The following is an 18,631-nucleotide window of genomic DNA, read 5'->3' on the forward strand; positions in this document are numbered from 1 at the left end:
GCCCCATTTGGTGTCGTATCTCCGCCCCCAGTTCCTCTCAGGGGAGGGGCTGGGGGCGGCGCGGAGCGAGCTTTGGAGAAGTGGCTGGCCTCACAAATGCTTTAGCCTCCGCTGGCGGTTATGCATTTATTGAAAATGAAAATGGAGTTCGCGATATAGACAAATGCGTGGGGTGTCCGGGGAGAAGCGTTTGAGTTGCTCTGAAGGCATCCACCAGGCCGGCCCCCGCTTGCCTTCCGTGACCTTTTCCTTGCCTTCTTTTTGAGACCGGGTGAAGGAAAAGGAATCTGTTTTTGGAGAAGAGCTTGGTTGGGGGGGAAGGGGGCTCGTCAGAGACAGTGACCCCCGAGCCCCCTCCCTGGAAGCCCCGCAGTTTGCTCTCCATCACCCCCGTGCGCACCCCCAGGTCCGCCGGGGGTCTCGGCCGTGGCTGTTTCACGTGAGGCAAGAAAAGCTGGGAAGGAAACACGAGGGGGAGCGTCTCGGAGGGCGACCGGGCTGCAGCTGCGCGCGGTGCGAGCGCGTGGACGCGGAGCGCAGCCCCGCGCCGAGCCGAGGACAGGCGTCTCGGGGGCAGCCCCCTCCCTCCGTGCCCCCGACGCCCCCTCCCCATCGAGGGCCTCTTCTCGCACGCCCTCTCCCCGCGTATCGCGGGGTGCGCCCTCCCGGTGGCCCGGAGCCCCCGAGCCCCCAGCGCGCCTCCGCGCCCAGCCCGCACCCAAGACCTGCGTGGCCCCGCCGCCTCCTCGCTGCCAGCCCTGGCCACCCGGGCGCAGTTCCCGGGGGTGGGGGGTGGGGTGAAGGGGCCACGTGGGGAGAGGAGGGGAGGAGGAGCCGCGCGGGGGCCCGGGGGCGGGGCGCGGAGAGGCGCTCTGGATGCTCGCCGGTCTCTAGGCGGGGTGCCGAATTCCGGGGCCTAGGCATCTTCCCTCCCTTTATGGTTTTTTGTTGTTGTTTTTCTTTCTGTCGATGGCTTTGATCAGGCCGTTCGCGGCCACGGCAAGGAGTTGAAAAGCAGAAAAGAAGAGCGAAAGAGAACACACCCCCAGACCCCGGCTTCGCCGAGCCGCCGGGGGAGGGGGCGGAGGAGGCTGAGCCAGTCGCCCAGCGGCGACTTGAGAGTGGCGCGCGGGAGGAGCGGCCGCGCGGCCGCAGTCCTTCCTTTTCCTCCTCCTCCTCTTCTTCTTCTCCCCCTTCTCCCCCGGCGGGGGTGGGGAGCGGGAACCCGAAAGGGGGAAAGCCATTATCAAAACGCCCCAAAGACAGCCGGCGAGAGCGCGCGGAGACCGATGGCTTCGCTGTACCAGAGGTTCACGGGCAAGATCAACACCTCGCGGTCCTTCCCGGCGCCCCCGGAGGCGAGCCGCCTCCTGGGCGGCCAGGGGCCCGAGGAGGACGGCGCGGGGCCCAAGCCCCTCGGAGCCCAGGCGCCCGCTGCGGCGCCCCCGGAGCGCGGCGGCGGCGGCGGCGGCGGCGCGGGCGGCCGGCCCCGGTTCCAGTACCAGGCGCAGAGCGACTGTGACGACGAGGACGTAAGAGCATCTGGGTGGGTGGGTGGGTGGGTGGGCGCGCGGGGCTCCGGGCGGCCCGGGGGAGACGCGCCCGCGCCGCGTCTGCGATGGTCTTGGGGCGCCCTCCTTCCCCACCCCTCCCCCACCCCTCCCGGGAGCGCCCGCAAATACACTCCTTGCGCGGATCTCGGTCACCGCCGTCCTGGAGCGGGTCCTTGTCTGCAGCGGCGGCGGCGGCCAGGAGTTGGTGGCGCTGAGAGAGCAGCGTTGGTGGCGCTGCGCTGCTGGGGCGTGGAATGGTCTGGGGGTTCACGGATGTGGGGATGCCTCGTGTTAACTGCTCGGTGCTGTGGATCCCAAGGAGGGAATTCGATCTGTCTGTGCTTACAAGTTGGTTTCTCTTTTCTTTCCTTTCTTTCTTTTTTCTTCTGCTTTAAGACTCGAGGAGACTGTCCCAGGCTCTTTTTCTCCCCCTCTCACCTGTCACTGGCATCCTCACCTCGGGGCGCTGTCCCTTCACTCACTTCTCCAACACCTCGCCCTCCCCGCCCCCAGTGCTGGTGGTGGTGGTTTTCTTTTCCAAAAAACGAAATAAAAGCACTAGCATCCGAGGCCCAAGCCCTTGTCCCAGGGCCCAGCCCAATTTTTGCTGGTGGGAGTCAGGCCCTGCCTGTGCCCACACCTAGCCTTGGACTAGCAACAGCCTTAGGCTTTGTGAGCTGAAAACTTCTCCGGGAGCACGTTTTTTACTCTTCTCGGAGCTGGCAGCTTGGGTTTCAAAGGTTGGATTTGCATATCACCTTAGTAACTGATGACTCAGGCAGGACACCAGCCGGCTGCAGAGGTGGATGAGTTCAACCACCTCTATTGATCCTGTCCATCTGTTCAGAGGGCCAGGGAAGGCCACGGAGTGGCAAGTGATGTTTCTGAGACCCTCTCTTCCCAGAAAAAAAGAGAAAAATCCCAGACAAGCTCTCAGGCAGGCAGGCAGAGCTGGCTTGGCTGGTACAGCCCCTGGCTGGCTGTGTTGGGTCCTAGAGCTCACTGTGTGTAGCTTTGAGAGTTTCCCACCTGGGGGCACCTGGGCACAGGTCCTCACACAAGCCTCTCAGACGGCCTACCCCGACATACCCCGGGCAGTTCATGTCCCTGCCCTGAGCAGGAGGCTGTGGTCATTCAGCATGTCCTGCCTGGGATCACTGGTTGTTTTTGTTTTGTTTTATCAGTGGAGGATGTGGAGAGTGTAATAGACATGGCAAGAGTTTGTGGGAGATGTGGTTCATGTGTGTGTGTGTGTGTGCGCGTGTGCACACACACCCTGTATCGGATCTTGCATGAGATTTTCTTATTTTGGGTTATTTCTAGACTCCCCTGGTTAAAAGAGAGCTAGCAGAGAGATGTCCCTCACTTCAGTGGGTCAGGTCCTGAGGGAAATGCATGAATTCTCAGGTTCAAGGAGCTAGAATCTTTGAGGAGCAGTTTCATTGGGGCAGTTGAAAAATTCTGGAGGATTAAACTCCTGAGAATGTTGGGGAAGACCACTGAGTTGCAATGCAGAAAGAAATGATGCACTTTTTGCCTCAAATCTGACTTAAAACTGTTGGATTGTGTTATGCTTGAAGTTAAAACCATGAGCGATTTCTTCCTAATAGGCTCTAGGTGTCGCTAGGGGAAAGGAAAGGGGAGAGTTTCTGCATTTTGTTTTAGATCATCTCCACCCATCTTTTTTTTTTTTTTCTCCTCATCTTAGCTTTGAGCACATATTCTGCCTTTTCCATTTGACATATGTCTAGAACTGTTTCTCAGATAAGCAAAAGGGTTGAACCGAGGAGCAAATTATGAATTTAACATTTGCAAATGATTTCTGCTGAAATGGCTCTGAACAGTATTTGTAATTTAAATTCATTAACTCCTGACATCAATTTTTTGTTTCCTGGAAAACACAAAAAAGGGTGTGTGTGTGTAGGTGTAGGTGTAGGTATAAATATAGTGTATGTGTATGTCGTATCCTTATGAGATATATATATCATGTTTAAAATGTACAATTAAACAATGACACACGGCTAAACGTAGCATCAATTTCTTGAAAACTTTTATGTGCCTTTCTCAGAAAAAATATTCGGAATTGAAAAAACTATGTCTAAAAATGTGCTAAATGATAGGAGTGCACATTAAACATTACTTTTCCTCCAGGCACAGTGGCTGCTGTTTGCTGAAGGTAAGAGCACTAGCTAAAGAAAGTAGATATAAGAACTGCTTTTCTGATACCAGCCCCTGTCAAGATTAAACAATCTTGAGTAATCATCCTGCTACTCAAATTTAAACCTGAAGATATACAACTGATTAGGCACACATTACGTATCATTCTGTGTATCTTGGGGCGGCCACGTAAACATGTACTTTAGCAGTTTGGGCGTCTGATGGGCCCAGGTGGGAGCTGTCCGAGGTTCTGAAGAGTCCTTTGCATCAGCGCACAGGAAATCTTCAGCACTTCTGTTTGGGAGTCCCAACACTAAGGCTGGTGGGTCATTGCCCTTCTGTGGCTTGTCTGTTCCATGGAACAGAAACAGCTTTCCCACCTTGGTCACTGAGATGATGGTAAACACCATACCTTAAAAATCCAATGAACTTTGTGCCTCGTCCTTCCATCCAGAAACGGGGAAATAAAAGGTAGTTCTTGACCTCTTTATGTGTGTACACACACATGCCTGAATATGACTGAGAACGGGCAATTCTTCACAAAATAAAATTGAAGGTAGTTATCAGGTCTAGAAGAGATATGTCAAATGCTGAAGTTGCGGGGCGGGTGACTGGGAATGCATTACCTATCTGCACCAACTACACATGTAAGGGACCTCTCTGCTGTGTAGCACTACATAAAAGCCTGCTTGGGGTGGGTCAGTTTTAAAATGTGAAGTTTAACTTTGAAAAAGAAGGAAAGCCAGAGCGCTTTTTCTATTAGAGTTTCCTCATCAATCTTAGATTTATTTAAGTATAAAGTCAATGACTTGGGAAACCCCTCTGAGGAATCAATAGCTATTTTGGTTTAAAATTCATTTTGTAGGTTTAAAAATAAGTTGACTCTTAAAGGGAATGTTGCTGGAAGTGACTTTTAATGGAATTTAGTAACTTCCGATAGGAATTAACTTCAATTATTTTTAAAATACTGAACTTTGTCATGCCCCTGCTTGAGCATTTCCTTTTGATTTCTTAAAGGACTTTAGGAGGACATGGATAACTTTCAGGGCAGTAGTCTTGTTGGGGCCACATCACCATGTTCCCGTGTTCTTCATTTTTGGTGACACATGATTTCCTAATAATACAAATGTGATGACAACAGGATTTTAAAACAGCAATTTGGCCAAAACAGGGATTGAGCGAAAATCACTGCTTATGCTGTGTATCAGCTTATGATGTCACTGCTTCTGATGTATTTCATCTTCCTGTATGTCTGCAACAACTAGCCCTTCTTCTTCCTCTCCACCTTGATTTTTCACCGGTATGATGCCAATATCCTGTTAATTTCTCCTTGGAGTCTATCAACTTTAAGTTTTTTAAGCAGCTTGGCTCCACAGAAATGTTTATATCCCCTCTTACTTTCTTCTGCTCCAATTTCAAATGCTTTTAAAAATATTTAGGTTCATATTATCTTCCTAACATATTGAGAAAAAGGCTAAAACTTTCAACCACCTGCTTGATCCCATTGTTTTCATGACTAATTTGACAATGCTCAGTGTAACTCACCTACAGAACAGCTATGGGATGTCATAGGGTTGTTTGGAGGTTTCATCTTCTCAATCGAGTGGTCTAAAACTGAATCCACTAACTTGTTCCGAGGGTCCTCTTTTCCTTATTTAGCTTGACGGCAGACTCACGTTCGTACTGTCTTCACTGCAGAAACTGCACACAAAATGTCATCAGTGTCCTCTTAATTACTTGATATAATGGCCTGGCTCCTCTTCAGTCTTTGTTTTTATCGCTTTTGCTCCTGTTGACCATCACCCTGCACTTCAAACTTTTGCATCATATGTCTTTCATGATGCCACATGAATTCATGTCCTGTCTCTCTCTGACCTTGGCCTTTGAATTCTTTGGTAAATCATTTTTTCCTCCTCCCTTTCATGCAGGAGGTTGGGAGAACCTACACTCCAAGGTTTTGGTCTCCACTATTCTATTCTTTCCCTTCCATGCTTTCTTTTTAAGATAAATCAGTTATGGGATAAATTAGAATGAAGATAAAGGGAGCTGAGTATATTTCGCAGCTTCTGTATTAGCAGATGGCTAAAGTAGCTTTATTCCTCTGGTATACATGTCCTAGCATTTCTTGTGGAGATCATTTGCTTTCCTGTTTTACAGAATTGGAGAACTGGAGAATTGGAAGGACCTTGGCAATCACCATCTTGATTTCTCTTCCCAGCTCTTGTTCCACATGTCAAGCAGCTGGGCGCTAGACCGTTTCTGTGGTGTTGACAAGATATCCGTGTAGAATGTATCCCTAACCTTGTCATTCCCCTCTCTTTACAACTCCTTATTCTAAATTACGTTCTGCCTAATCTCCTTATTTCTACTTCTAGTACTGCCATCCCTTCCACCCCTGAGCGTGGCATACAATATACAGAAGCTTGTACAGTTACATTTTCCCACTATCTTGATTTCTTTCTTATAACATTAAGTATTTCACTAGATAAGCTTTGAGGTATCCTTATGGGTTTAATGCCCTATAACACCATATCATAATGCTCTGCTGGACACAACAGTTGTCCTCATGAAAAGTTTATTTTCTGCACTCCAGAACAATGTTAAACACATGAGAAGTGTTTACTGTCTAAGACAGTCTCTCTGTGAATGTTTTGGTAAAGTATATATAACAAAATTGTACAAAATTTTGCTTACTGTCTCAGCACAGAGCATGTAGTCATCATTGGGAAGTTCTCTGTGTTACAAGGAAGTAAGAATGGTGACATAAACAAGGATTAAGTGCTAGTTGACTGATGAGTGAAACCAAGTATAGCATCAAAAATACCTTGCCTCTGCACTGCACCTTGTATTTTTTAAAGCACCACTACGTGTACCTCATTTCACCTCCATAGTTACCTTGGCTTGGGGAGAACCATAACAAAGAGTAATCTGTTGGTTTGAAAAATTAATCAGGGTAAGCCTAATTTTTTTCATTTGGATGAGTCAATTGTCCACTGTGAATTATAGCAAATAAATTTCAATCTGTTAACAAGCCTTTGCTCTGTAGAGTCAGCCAAAAACGTACAGGTTTGCTTAAAGCCGAATTTGTGAAAAATGAGCATTCTGCCTTCTCAGTGGATTTGAGTTCTGTGTAGCAGTAAGATATGTTGAAGTGGGCACAGCAACCTATTTTATATGGCATGCTTTTCTTTATTCCTGCCAGTGAGCACTTTTAAATAATTTACTTGTATATGTTAACTGTAGATTTAAGGATGTCTGGAGTATTAGAATAGCATAATATCGATTTATATTTTTGACAATGGAATCAACTCATTTTCCCACATGAGATTAATATCCTAGTATCACTCTGTAGACAGGAATTTCTCTAGATGTTGGCTTTGGACATTTTTCCTTCATAAAATAGAGCTTTTTATTTCATACCCCAAGCTTTTTCTCCTTTAATAGAGTCAGAATGATTAATGAGTTTAATTTTTGCAAGCAACTGGCAGGAATTGCTGAGTAAGATGTACAATCTTATTGTATATAACCCTGTTCCTTTTAATTACTCTGATGTTAACAATGCATTTGTCAAGTGCATATGGAATGCTTCTCTGCAACATACAATATTGATCCCTTTCATAGAGCATTGCCTATAAAAATAATATGTACAGTAACCCTTTTAAAATTAAATTCTGCCTAATAAATTTAGCTTTAAGGGCATTGAGTGCCCATGTGCCATGTTTTGATTTTCTTTCATTTTAAGCACATTGGTTTGATTTTATGTACATTAAAAAAAAAAACGCACTCAGCCTTTCTGGTTAATGACTTTCGGAACATTTATCTTTAGAAGGATCTAGCATCGTGAAATTATCTGAAATAGAACATTTAAAAATTTGATAACATCTCATTTTACAAATGAGAAGACTACAAGTGATTATGTGAATAATATTCCACAAATCGCCTGTGTTCTCTGGACCTCAGAGAAACTCAGCCTTCCCTTCTCTCCTGTGTTCTTCTCAGTATCCTCTGTGGTACCGTAATTGAGTGGAGGAATTAACTTAATTATATCACTGAATTTCAAAAGTATGAACATTATGAAATCTAACGGTCTAACTTATTTTGGTTCTAAATGGATGTGCTAATTGCCAAAGGAAAAAACAGTTTTGCCACAGTAGTATACGATTTTTGCCCTGAATGGGTTTCCCCAATAGTTTTACTCTTTTTCCTCCCTGTATTTCTTTCTGTGTTTTCTAACAACATCCAGATCCATCTGAAGCACAGGAGATGTTCACTTTTGTCCCATGATGGAGGAATGTATATAGGTAATTTTTCAGAAGACTAGAAACCAGTAAAGCCCACAAGGTCCAGATGGTGGAATTCCAGGTGGTGAACACCCTGCCTCACAGATTAGGGAACATCTCAGTTGACAGCAGCAGGCGTTGGGGGCTGGATGCTGTAGATGAGCACCTGGCAGGGATTGGGCTCTTATAAGGATGCAGGAAAGAGGGAGACTCCGTCCTGGAACAGTTGTTCCCTCAAAAAAGACAAACAAATTTACTTTCACTCATCCCTTCAGTGTGTAGATAAACACCTTGAAGGCATTTAGAATGCATTAAAAGCATCCTAGCACCATGCGCAATGGAAATGGAAAAAAAAAAAAAAAAACATACACACACACACACGGTTTTTAATTCAAAAGGAACTTAAGGATTTTCCAGGGCATCACAGTCATTGTCAAAATCAATTTTTAACTTTCTCTAGTGTACAGATTTCATTTGATGTCACCTTTTACCTTAGATGATCTGGGGTCAGTTTTAATATGCCTCTGTTAAAAAAAAAATGGAACAGGTGATATTATTATCTTCCCCAATTTGGAATTGAGAAGACCAATTAATCCTTTCTATCTCCTGTTGTTTACTATTTGGGAAGGTCTATTTTAAAGACAGAACTACTGGAATTAATGCAGCCACTTTCATACAGCAATGGGCTCTTCGTTATATTATCTGTGATATATTTATAGGGTTGTATATGTCCATTATATTTTATATATGGTGCACCTAATATATTTTAAGGTGACATCAGCCAGAAGGGGAGCAGGAATGGAGTAAGGGAGCATTGAAGAACTCGGAATAAAAGAAGTTGTACAAGGGAAGCGGGGGGAGGGTAAAGCAGAAACTAGAGGTAGAGGAATGCAGGAGACAATCACGGGCTTCCAGTCTCCCTAATCATTTTCCCCAAAACGTTCAATTTTCTAAACTGTACTCAAACCCTTCCTATGCTTCATGCAACATGCCATCCAGTAGTTTACAAATTAAAAACAAAAATGAGAAACCTCTTTAAAAGTCCTGAGAGGTGAAGTTATCTCATCTGCTTTTAGAATTGTGAGATATTTGCAACCACACAAGGTAGCCGAACCCCATGTGAACGGCTCTAAGCCCTAGAGATGCATTGCTTGTTCAGGGCCCCTTGTTGCTTCTGTGCACCCTTCCTCAGCATCTCCACGGCTTCTGAGGAAAGACTGCTGCCTCCGGGTATCTGAAGTCGATGGAGACATGTGGTCCCGTGCCCCTTCTTATTCTTCAGGCTGCCTCAAATGTTAGACTTTCGTCCCCGCTCACGTTGCCTCATGGTCTCGGGAATATTCACGAAGAGAATGGATGCCATTTTCTGGAACGCTTGGCTACGTTATAGGACACCTAGCTAGTTTCCCAGGTGAACTTTTAGGTCTTCTCCATCACGTTCATTTCATCTTTAACGATTTGCAAATGTGTGTTCCCCGTGCCGGGTTTGAGGGAAGTGTGCTGCAGGTGAATCGCTGAATCCACAGTGAACCCATCTGTTCACAGCCTCACCCCAGAGCGCACTGCTGGCGAGAACAGCCCTTCGGAAGGAACAGAGGCTCAGCTGAAACTTACATGAGGACAGTGGTTCTTTAGGTGGAAGGATGCGGAGGAGTCACCCGTGGGTGCAAGTGGAGGGATGGAGCAGGGAAGTCAAGTTGGGCTCAGAGTTTTCGAACTGGACTTCAAGCTAAGTGTTCCTGGTGGGGGGAGGGTCGTTGGTGCTGCTCTGCACGTGTTTATGGGTCTCACAGGCACCTGTGGGATTGTCCTCCTCTCCCCCCTTAGAGTTGCGTGTGGCCATGTGGTTGACTTTGGCTGCTGGAATGGAGTGGAAGTGAGGCTAGCTCTCCTAAGTGGACGCTTTACGAGCCGGCACCTGAGTTGCTGTGCTTTCTCTTTCCTTTTGCCATAGAAACGAGCAATATTCCAGGTAGTGGCCGTTCAGTGGGAAAGATATAAACTTCTGTTTGTAAACCACTGAGATTATGTTAGGACAGTGTCACCTAGCCTGAGCTGAGGGGCACAGGGCAATCCGTGTTCATGTGGACAAGCCACCATTCATCGTTTCTGGACCTTGACTGCATTGTCATCTCTGGGCAAAATCAGCACTTTCTAAACTTCTACAGAAAGTTTCGTTCTACCTTCCTGCATCTCACTTAAAACTTGTTAGTTCTCAAAAAGACTGAAATGGAAATTCCCCTGAGAGGGCAACAGATGTTGGAGTGCCTGAGTCTTATCAGTTCCCTCATTTCCTGTCTTTGGGAGCATGTTCCTTGGGTGATGGGAAAGGATAAGAAGGGACCCATTTCCTAAAGACAGTGTGTGCATTCGTGGTGGGTGTAGGGGTGGGGAGGGAGGGACTGGGCAGTAGGAGTGGACAGACAGGTTCTGAGATAATAATGATGAAAGCAGACATTGCAGCCTTCAAGATGTTGCTAAGGGTCAGCCTTAGAAATGAGCTTTTTGGGCTTTTGACTGGAGACCTTTCAAGTTGGAAAAGTCGGGGATCAGAGGTTCACACAGGGAAGCCTTGACATCCTGAGGCTCTGTCTTTGGTGTATGCTCTGCTCCTCATTTTACATGGATTCTGGAATCCATTTTACACGGAGCCTCTATTTACAATGTAGAACTGAAGAGGGCATGTTTTCATCTAAATAATAGGAAATGTCATCAGAAACACCCAGCTCTAGCACGATTCTCTTTCTCCCCCAATTCCTGTCCTGCCCGTGATCAGTTCATCTCCATTTTCTACGTAGAAAGGTGTCATTAGTTTCTCTTTCTTTTTTTCCAGATTTTTAGTTCCTCTGAATGGACAGAAAATTCAGCCCCTAAATGACTGGTTATCTATTAAAGGGAGAGGGGGATGCTGTCAAAGATGGGGCACTGTTTCTATAGCAACAGGAGCTGACTGTGATAAGCGGGGATGTCTGGTTTCCTTGTCTGGCGCTCTCCTTACTGGACATGCGATCATTGATACGCTTCCTCATGGCTGTCCTGCAGCTCTGGGGAGATCCTATCACCCGGAGGCTTTTGTTTCCACGGGTACAGGGAGCGCACCTGAGCAGAATCCTGATGTCCCTGCTCCTGCCTTCCATGATCTTTAATACTCCTGCTTCTCCTCCAGTGGGTCTTTCATTTCATCACGACCATAGGAAGAGCACAGTCTTGTTCTTTAGCCTTTGGCTGCTCCTGGGGTTCATTGCAGTGTCTCTGAAGCAGGGGGGTGCTTGAGGGGTCAGTTTTGGCCCCTGGTATCTGTCACTCCCTCTTACGGACACCTGAGAATCATGTTCCTACCTTGACAGACACCCAGGAAGAGGTTTCCCACCATCGTCCAGGCTGTGCCTCCTCTTGCCCCCATCCGATTCATCCTGCCGCGAGGCCACTCCACGCCCTTGTCTTCTGACCTCGCTCCAGACAGTTGCCCTTCTGGGTGTCCCTGCCCCGGCTCAGAGCTGCTCCGGCTGCTTCTAGGCTGGGAACTGTGCACAGGATCCTCACTTCCTTCGGCAAATGCCAAGGTCCCTGTCACGACCGGAAGGCACCGCATTGGCTGTTCCCTCTGCCAGAACGTCCTTCCTTCCTGCCCTTCACGTCTCTGCTTCAGCATCACTTTTTCAGTGGTCCACGCTGCCCACCCTACTTAAAGTTGCAGTTCCCCCGCCCATCACTCCCGATGTTCCCCACCCTGCTCTGCTTTGCTTTTCTTTTACCATGGCATTTATCACCTGCTGATATATTATATAATTTTCTTATTATGCCTGTTTTATTTTTGTCTCCCCCCATTGTAGAATATCAGCTGACTGATGTCAGGATCTCTGGCTGATTTGTTTGCTGCTGTATCCAGTTGCCTGGTACAGTGTCTGGTACAGCCAAAGTGCTCAATAAGTCTGTTGAAGGAATGGGTGAAGGATTGGCATCTCACCTGAAAAAACTCTCTGCTCGCATCTATTTGAATAATCACACTTCTCCAGCCTTTTTTTTTTTAATTGAAAGAGTTCTGAAATTAGAACTCTGGACCTCCTGCGTGGCCGCTTACAAGTGGCTGCAAATGAATTCTCTTCTTTTCAGGATTTCATTTATTGTTTGATTCTGAGCAACAGTTGAGAAGACAAAATAGTTATTAAGGAAACAGTAGGAGTTACTTTTGTAGGACCTGCTTAAGATGGGTAATATTTAGCATTTGTAATATTTTGTCTGAGTTTAAAAATAAGTGCGAGTTAAAAATAAGTCAGAGACAAATAGTGCATGATATCACTTATATGTGGAATCTAAAAAATACAACAAACTAGTGAACAAAACAAAAAAAGCAGACACAGATATAGAGAACAAACTAGTGGTTACCAGTGAGGGGAAGGGGATTTTAAAAAGGGGGTTTTATGAGATTATATGAAATCATGTACATGAAAGTTTTGAAAATTGTAAAGCACTATAGAATTTAAAGAATCATTCAGTAAAAAAGTATGAGTTAAATCTTCTATATATAACTGTTTCTGCTGACCTTTTTCTCTCTTCTTTTTGTGGTTATCAAAGGAAGTAGTCCCATTAGGGAAAATGCAAATCTTTGAGAAGAAGAGATTCTTATAAATACAGCAATGCGATAAGTTGTTTTTGATTAGAAGTTTGCATTACCTAATTCTCAATTTAAGTGAAAGAAAAAGATCACAGCTTCTTTTTCTGTGATACTATGATCGTCTTTTTATCTGGCAGGTAGAAAGTCAAATCAGAATGTTTTTGAACTGTATATCATTAGAGGAAAACTAAAGTTCCCAGACCAAAATGCACAGATTCTGACAGAAAAAAAATATTCCTGGATTCGATAATCTAGTTGAAACTGCCACAGGCGCTTTAGCTACCTACAGCATACATTTTTATGATAACACAGTCAGAGGTACCTGGCACTTAGGATGGAGCTGGAACAGGCAGCTGAGATCTTTAGGTTTGACCCTGATTTACCTTCTTTTTCTGCCCGTCTACAATCTGGTCTGGCAACACTGCCCTCCAGAGGCTGTCTCAAGGCTGCAGTAAGACTGATTCAAGACTCCTTAAATAAATTATGCGAAATAAAGATTTGCAGTTTTGTTTTTTCTGTGGCCAGACAGGGTTGGAATGCGAATATATGTTGTGAGGGTTCTTATACCCACATCATACTGGGCTGCACTTTTAACAACGCTGGAGAAATCCCATCAGACCCTCCTTTTGGAATACCGTCTGTGTCACGGGCAGCACTTTGAACGGGTAATCAGGGACCAGCAGGGGGACTCCATCCTTCATCTAAAGACGTGCTAATAGCATGTGTAGTTCCTGACTTGTCAAATGGTGCCAGAGTGCAGGAAATTAGATAAAGATAATGCAGCAGATAATAAGGAGATGCATAACCTTGGACAGTCAGCTCTCTGACCACTGGATTTAAGTAGTGCCTCTGTACAGTTAAGGCCAAAAAACTCACAAAAGCATGTTTTCTGCTATCATTTCATGAAGAATAGGAAAGTGAGTTAATGTCACACCGTTTCAAAGCTCAGCACCCTGGTTCAAGTCCAGGGAGCCAGAGGGGTGTACACCGCATATGAAAAGCCATCTCACCCACACACCTCCTGGCTCTCTGTACCTGAGAGGACCCAGGGAGCCCTGGACCCATGCAGACCCGCCCGCAGAGCAGCCCGGGCAGGGGCTCCACCCCGCGGATCCGCCACCCTCCCTCTGTCTCTGAGCATCAGGTGTATGATTGCAGGGACTAGGGATGATCCCGGACCGACCACATCAGCCAGTCACTGTCAGAGCACCGCCAGATGCCAGTGGTCCAGGACACACAGATGGCCCGAGAAGGAGGAGGAATGAGGCCACTGGGTATGTGGGCAGGGGTCTAGAGAGGGAAACCTCAGAGAAGACAGCAGAGCCCAGCCCGGCCCGCAGACAGGAGGTTCTGGCAACTTGGGGTGAATAAGATTCAGCCAGGGACGTCAAAGGTCTACGTGGCAGAGCATCATTTTGGTGCCTTGTCAGCCAGAGGATGTCCCCCTTAACTGGCTCATGGAAGCCAGACCCCAGGCTTTAGTTTGGATTTGTTGTGGTTTTCAAACTCTGCTTCCCTGAGTAATGGGTTCCTGATTGGAGCCACCAAGGGGTGGGATGGAGCCACCAGAACTTGATCCCCTCCTTAGAGCAATTGTGCTTTTAAAATATTTTACTTGTACGTACAATTTCACGTGAAAAAGGGGATGTGGGTGTTACTGAGCTCTGGAGTAACAGCCCAGTTATCCAAGAAACTCACAGATGTTGGCAGGATTTCCTCATGACCTGTTCTTGCTGTGGTTTATGAAAGCGCTGCACATAGAATCAATCATGTGTCCACCCAACACCATTATCGCAGGGCACAGGGCTGGACTGTCGCTTGATGGTCCATGGTGTAGGCAGGGCACTGCAGTGGGTGATGTGCTGGGTCTGGACCACCTGAGCTTGAACGTTGACCCTACTGACCATTTACTTGTAGTTTAGCCTTAAAAAGTTACTTAACTCTTCTTGGACTTCAATTTCCTCATTTATAAAGTTCAGGGGAAAATATTATACTGTGGTATTGTTCTCATTGGTTTATTTTGACGTTCTAGTTCATACATGTAAAACACTTAGGACAGGGCCCAGCACGCTGTAAATAAATGCAGTTTTATCATGAAGTCCTTATTACAAGATCTAATTGTTCTGAGAAGGAAGGGTGGAGGACTCTGGTACGCCCTTCGGCGGAGCTTCTTGGGGCTGGAACTGTGGAAAGGAAGGGAATGTGATAAACCCCCAGTGATCACATAGGCTCTGATTACTTAATTGTAATCCCTTGTATTTGTGACTAAACCGTAATCCCAATATGTGGGTTATTTGAGTGGTTTGGTTATGAGAGAGCTGGACCAATGGGCTCCATGGTTTTAGGAGGAGCCAGTGATGCCAGAGTTAATCAGAGCTAATCAGGATCCCCCTTGGGGTGGGTTTGTGCCCCTCACACCCCTGCCCCGACTTCCGTGCAGGAAACGTGGAGGCTGGAGCCATAGGTCCTGGGTCAGGCTCCCCTCCTGAGAGGAGAACAAACGAGGAAGTACATTCTGACCCTGGATTAATTCCTGGGATGGTGTCATCTCGACAAAGATGTTCATGGCGACCGTCTGGAGCCTGATGCCTCAAAACTAAACTAGAAAACGGTGGTTGAAAAACATGACTTCTCTTGAAGACCATCCTGTGATTGAGAATTTGAAATATTACGCTCAATAAATAGATTTTCCCCAGCAGTGGTCAGAATAGGTCCAACTGAAAGACACAGAAAATATTACTGAGGGACTAGCTTCTAGGGAAGGGGAAGCATAAACACAGGGGATTCAACTTGAGGGTTTATTATAAGAGGACAGGCTAGCAAACATGGCCGTCTAAAACAGAATGAAAAAAAGTATGGAATCAGAGGAGCTGTTTAGGAAACTAGTGGAAAATTGGCCAGATATGGATTTGACTACAGTAATTAAAATAAAAAAGTGTTGTAACTGTAAACAAAAGTATTGAACCCACTTCTCTTTATGATTCTTATAAAATTTCACTTTAGCGTAATCCCTGCCTCTTAATTACCTCTCTCTCTGTTAGCAAATATGTCGGCACATTTTCTTTTCATTTAAAATCTTCCAGAAGTCTCTTCACTCGGGCTTCAGAAGCAGGTGGATGGGGACCTGGGTGTATCATCGAATTGTCAGAACAGAAGGCGTATGTGCCTTTGAAGTGGTTTCTGCTGCTTTATATGGTTGGAGAAGTGTCCTCATCACCCCCAGCAGGGAGACTGTCATGACCCTCAGCAGTTGGAGGGGTATTTAGAGATTCGGGGGTTCGGTGGTGATGTTTCTTGGTCAAGAACAAACCAAGGAAGCCATTATATTTCTTTCACTCACGTTGAGCTTATCTAGTCAATTTCAGGTTTCTCGTGTCTCTCTCTGTCTCTGTCTCTCTAACTCTCTGTCTCTCTGTCTCTCTCTCTCTCTCTCTCTCTCTCTCTCACACACACACACACACACACACACACACACACACACCAAGCACAGAGACAGAGGAATGTCCAGCACAGTGATTAACCCAGGCAATAGATGTGCTACCCTTTAAACCAGGGCTTGTCTAGACTTTCATCTTCTCGGAGGTGAGGAAGGCTGTACTCGTGCACCCAGACTCTGGTTGGTCCCCGCTGTGGTCCAGAGCACACAAGACCTGCCTGATTTCCCAGAACTCAACCCATGGTGTGAAGAGAGAGACTCAATGTCAAGGTGCCGAATCTCTCTTGGACGTAGGCAGCCGCCCCCATGAGCTTGCTGATCTCAGAAAGCTCACCAGGAGATGTGCCAGAGAATGCAACACCGCTGGAGACTGGAAGGGGTGGGGGAGAGAGAATATGAATGGAAGGCTTTCCCAAAATGAATCACAGCCAGCATTGTATTCAAGGAGACCTTGGAGAGTTTTCTACAAACTCAAAACCCTTCAAGATCAAAATCCTCCAAAATTGACTCAGTGGCTCAGTGAAAACCTTGGAAAGGTATCATGTACCTGAAATACCTGATGGTCAACCGTGTTGCCTAAAACATCTTGAGGTTGGCTTGTGGGCATCAGTGGTTCCATGACCACCCACCTTACTGGGGTTGATATGCGGCAGGTGTAACGTAGAAAGTCAGGAGGACCTAGTAACATCTCTGGGCACCTGACTTGCTGTCTGCGTCAGTGTTTCTCAAAGCTCAGTGCCTCCCAAGTGCTCATGGTTACAAAGAAGGGCCTTCCCAAGGGGGCACACATCAAAATACTATGAGAGCAGAAACACATCTAGGGAAATACGGAAGGAAAATCTCTAATTAGCCCAGCTCAAGTGAGAGGCAAGATGCAAATTTTAGTGAAGCCAGGCCAGAATGGAAGGGAAAATCTGTGTCCATTTTTAGAAAAGCTCCCAATAGCTCTGAAAGCCTTGCTTTGGGGAAGAGCACTTTTTAATGACATGATTCTAGTCCAGTGTCGAAAAGTCAGAGCACATCTGATTGTTTGGAATAATCAGCAGCTCCTGGCATTTTTCCTGGTCTTTATGGCTCCAGGACTGACCTGGTCTCATACTCATTGAGTTCAAATAAAATCTGTTGACTAGTAACATATAAAATTTTGCTTAAAAATACATTTATGAAGAATCTAATTTAATCTAATTCTTTTCACATCATTGAGTGTGTATATATTTAACTGTCAGCTTTGCAGTTCCTTTGCAATAAGCTTGGGTCCTTGTTGACAGAGCTCAGGGGACACTGTGCAGGGACACCTTCCAAGCTGTCCTTTTTAAATGTCTCCTTGTGCAGAAAAGAGTTCTTGGTCAAAAAATTTGGGAAACATTGAATTCTTTTTTCAATTGAAATATAGTTGATTTTTTGATGATGGCCATTCTGACTGGTGAGGGTGTGGAGAAAAGGAAACCCTCTTGCGCTGTTGGTGGGAATGTAAATTGATACAGCCACTATGGAGAACAGTATGGAGGTTCCTTAAAAAACTAAAAATAGAACTACCATATGACCCAGCGATCCCACTACTGGGCATACACCCTGAGAAAACCATAATTCAGAAAGAGTCATGTACCAAAATATTCATTGCAGCTCTATTTACAATAGCCAGGACATGGAAGCAACCTAAATGTCCACCATCGGATGAATGGATAAAGGAGATGCGGCACATATATACAGTGGAATATTACTCAGCCTTAAAAGGAAACGAAATTGAGTTATTTGTAGTGAGGTGGATGGACCTAGAGTCTGTCATACAGAGTGAAGTAAGTCAGAAAGAGAAAAACAAATACCATACGCTAACACATATATATGGAATCTAAAAAAAAAAAAGGCTATGAAGAACCTAGGGGCAGGGCAGGAAAAAGGACGCAGACGTAGAGAATGGACTTGAGGACACGGGAAGGGGAAAGGGTAAGCTGGGACGAAGTGAGAGAGTGGCATGGACTTATATATACTACCAAATGTAAAATAGATAGCTAATGGGAAGCAGCTGCATAGCACAGGGAGATGAGCTCGGTGCTTTGTGACCACCTAGAGGGGTGGGATAGGGAGGGTGGGAGGGAGATGCAATTTATCCCTCCCCCCTTTCCCCTTTGGTTAACCATACATTTGTTTTCTATGTCTGTGAGTCTGTTTCTGTTTTGTAAATAAGTTCATTTGTATCATTTTTTTTAGATTCCACATATAAGTGATATCGTATAATATTTGTCTTTCTCTGTCTGACTTCCTTCACTTAGTATGATAATCTCTAGGTCCATCCATGTTGCCGCAAATGGCATTATTTCATTCTTTTTCATGGCTGAGTAATATTCCACTGCATATATATATCACATCTTCTTTATCCATTCATCTGTTGATGGACATTTAGGTTGCTTCCACGTCTTGGCTATTGTAACTAGTGCTGCTATGAACGTTGGGGTGCATGTATCTTTTCAAATAAGAATTTTCTCTGGGTATATGCCCAGGAGTGGGGTTGCAGGATCATATGGTAGCTCTATTTTTAGATTTTTAACCAACCTCCGTACTGTTCTCCATAGTGGCTGTACCAATTTACATT

General features: G+C 45.7%; 1 protein-coding gene across 1 annotated transcript in view; it reads left to right on the top strand.

The window, feature by feature from the left end:
* The first annotated feature begins 1,289 nt into the window (after positions 1-1,289).
* Positions 1,290-18,631, top strand: part of DPP6 (dipeptidyl peptidase like 6) — a 792,296-nt gene continuing 774,954 nt past the window's right edge. The window contains exon 1 of the mRNA XM_061198976.1: positions 1,290-1,532. Coding sequence (XP_061054959.1) covers positions 1,290-1,532 — 243 coding nt within the window. The remainder of the gene's footprint in view (positions 1,533-18,631) is intronic.

The sequence above is a fragment of the Eubalaena glacialis genome, chromosome 8 (assembly GCF_028564815.1).
Source record: "Eubalaena glacialis isolate mEubGla1 chromosome 8, mEubGla1.1.hap2.+ XY, whole genome shotgun sequence".
NCBI lineage: Eukaryota > Metazoa > Chordata > Mammalia > Artiodactyla > Balaenidae > Eubalaena > Eubalaena glacialis.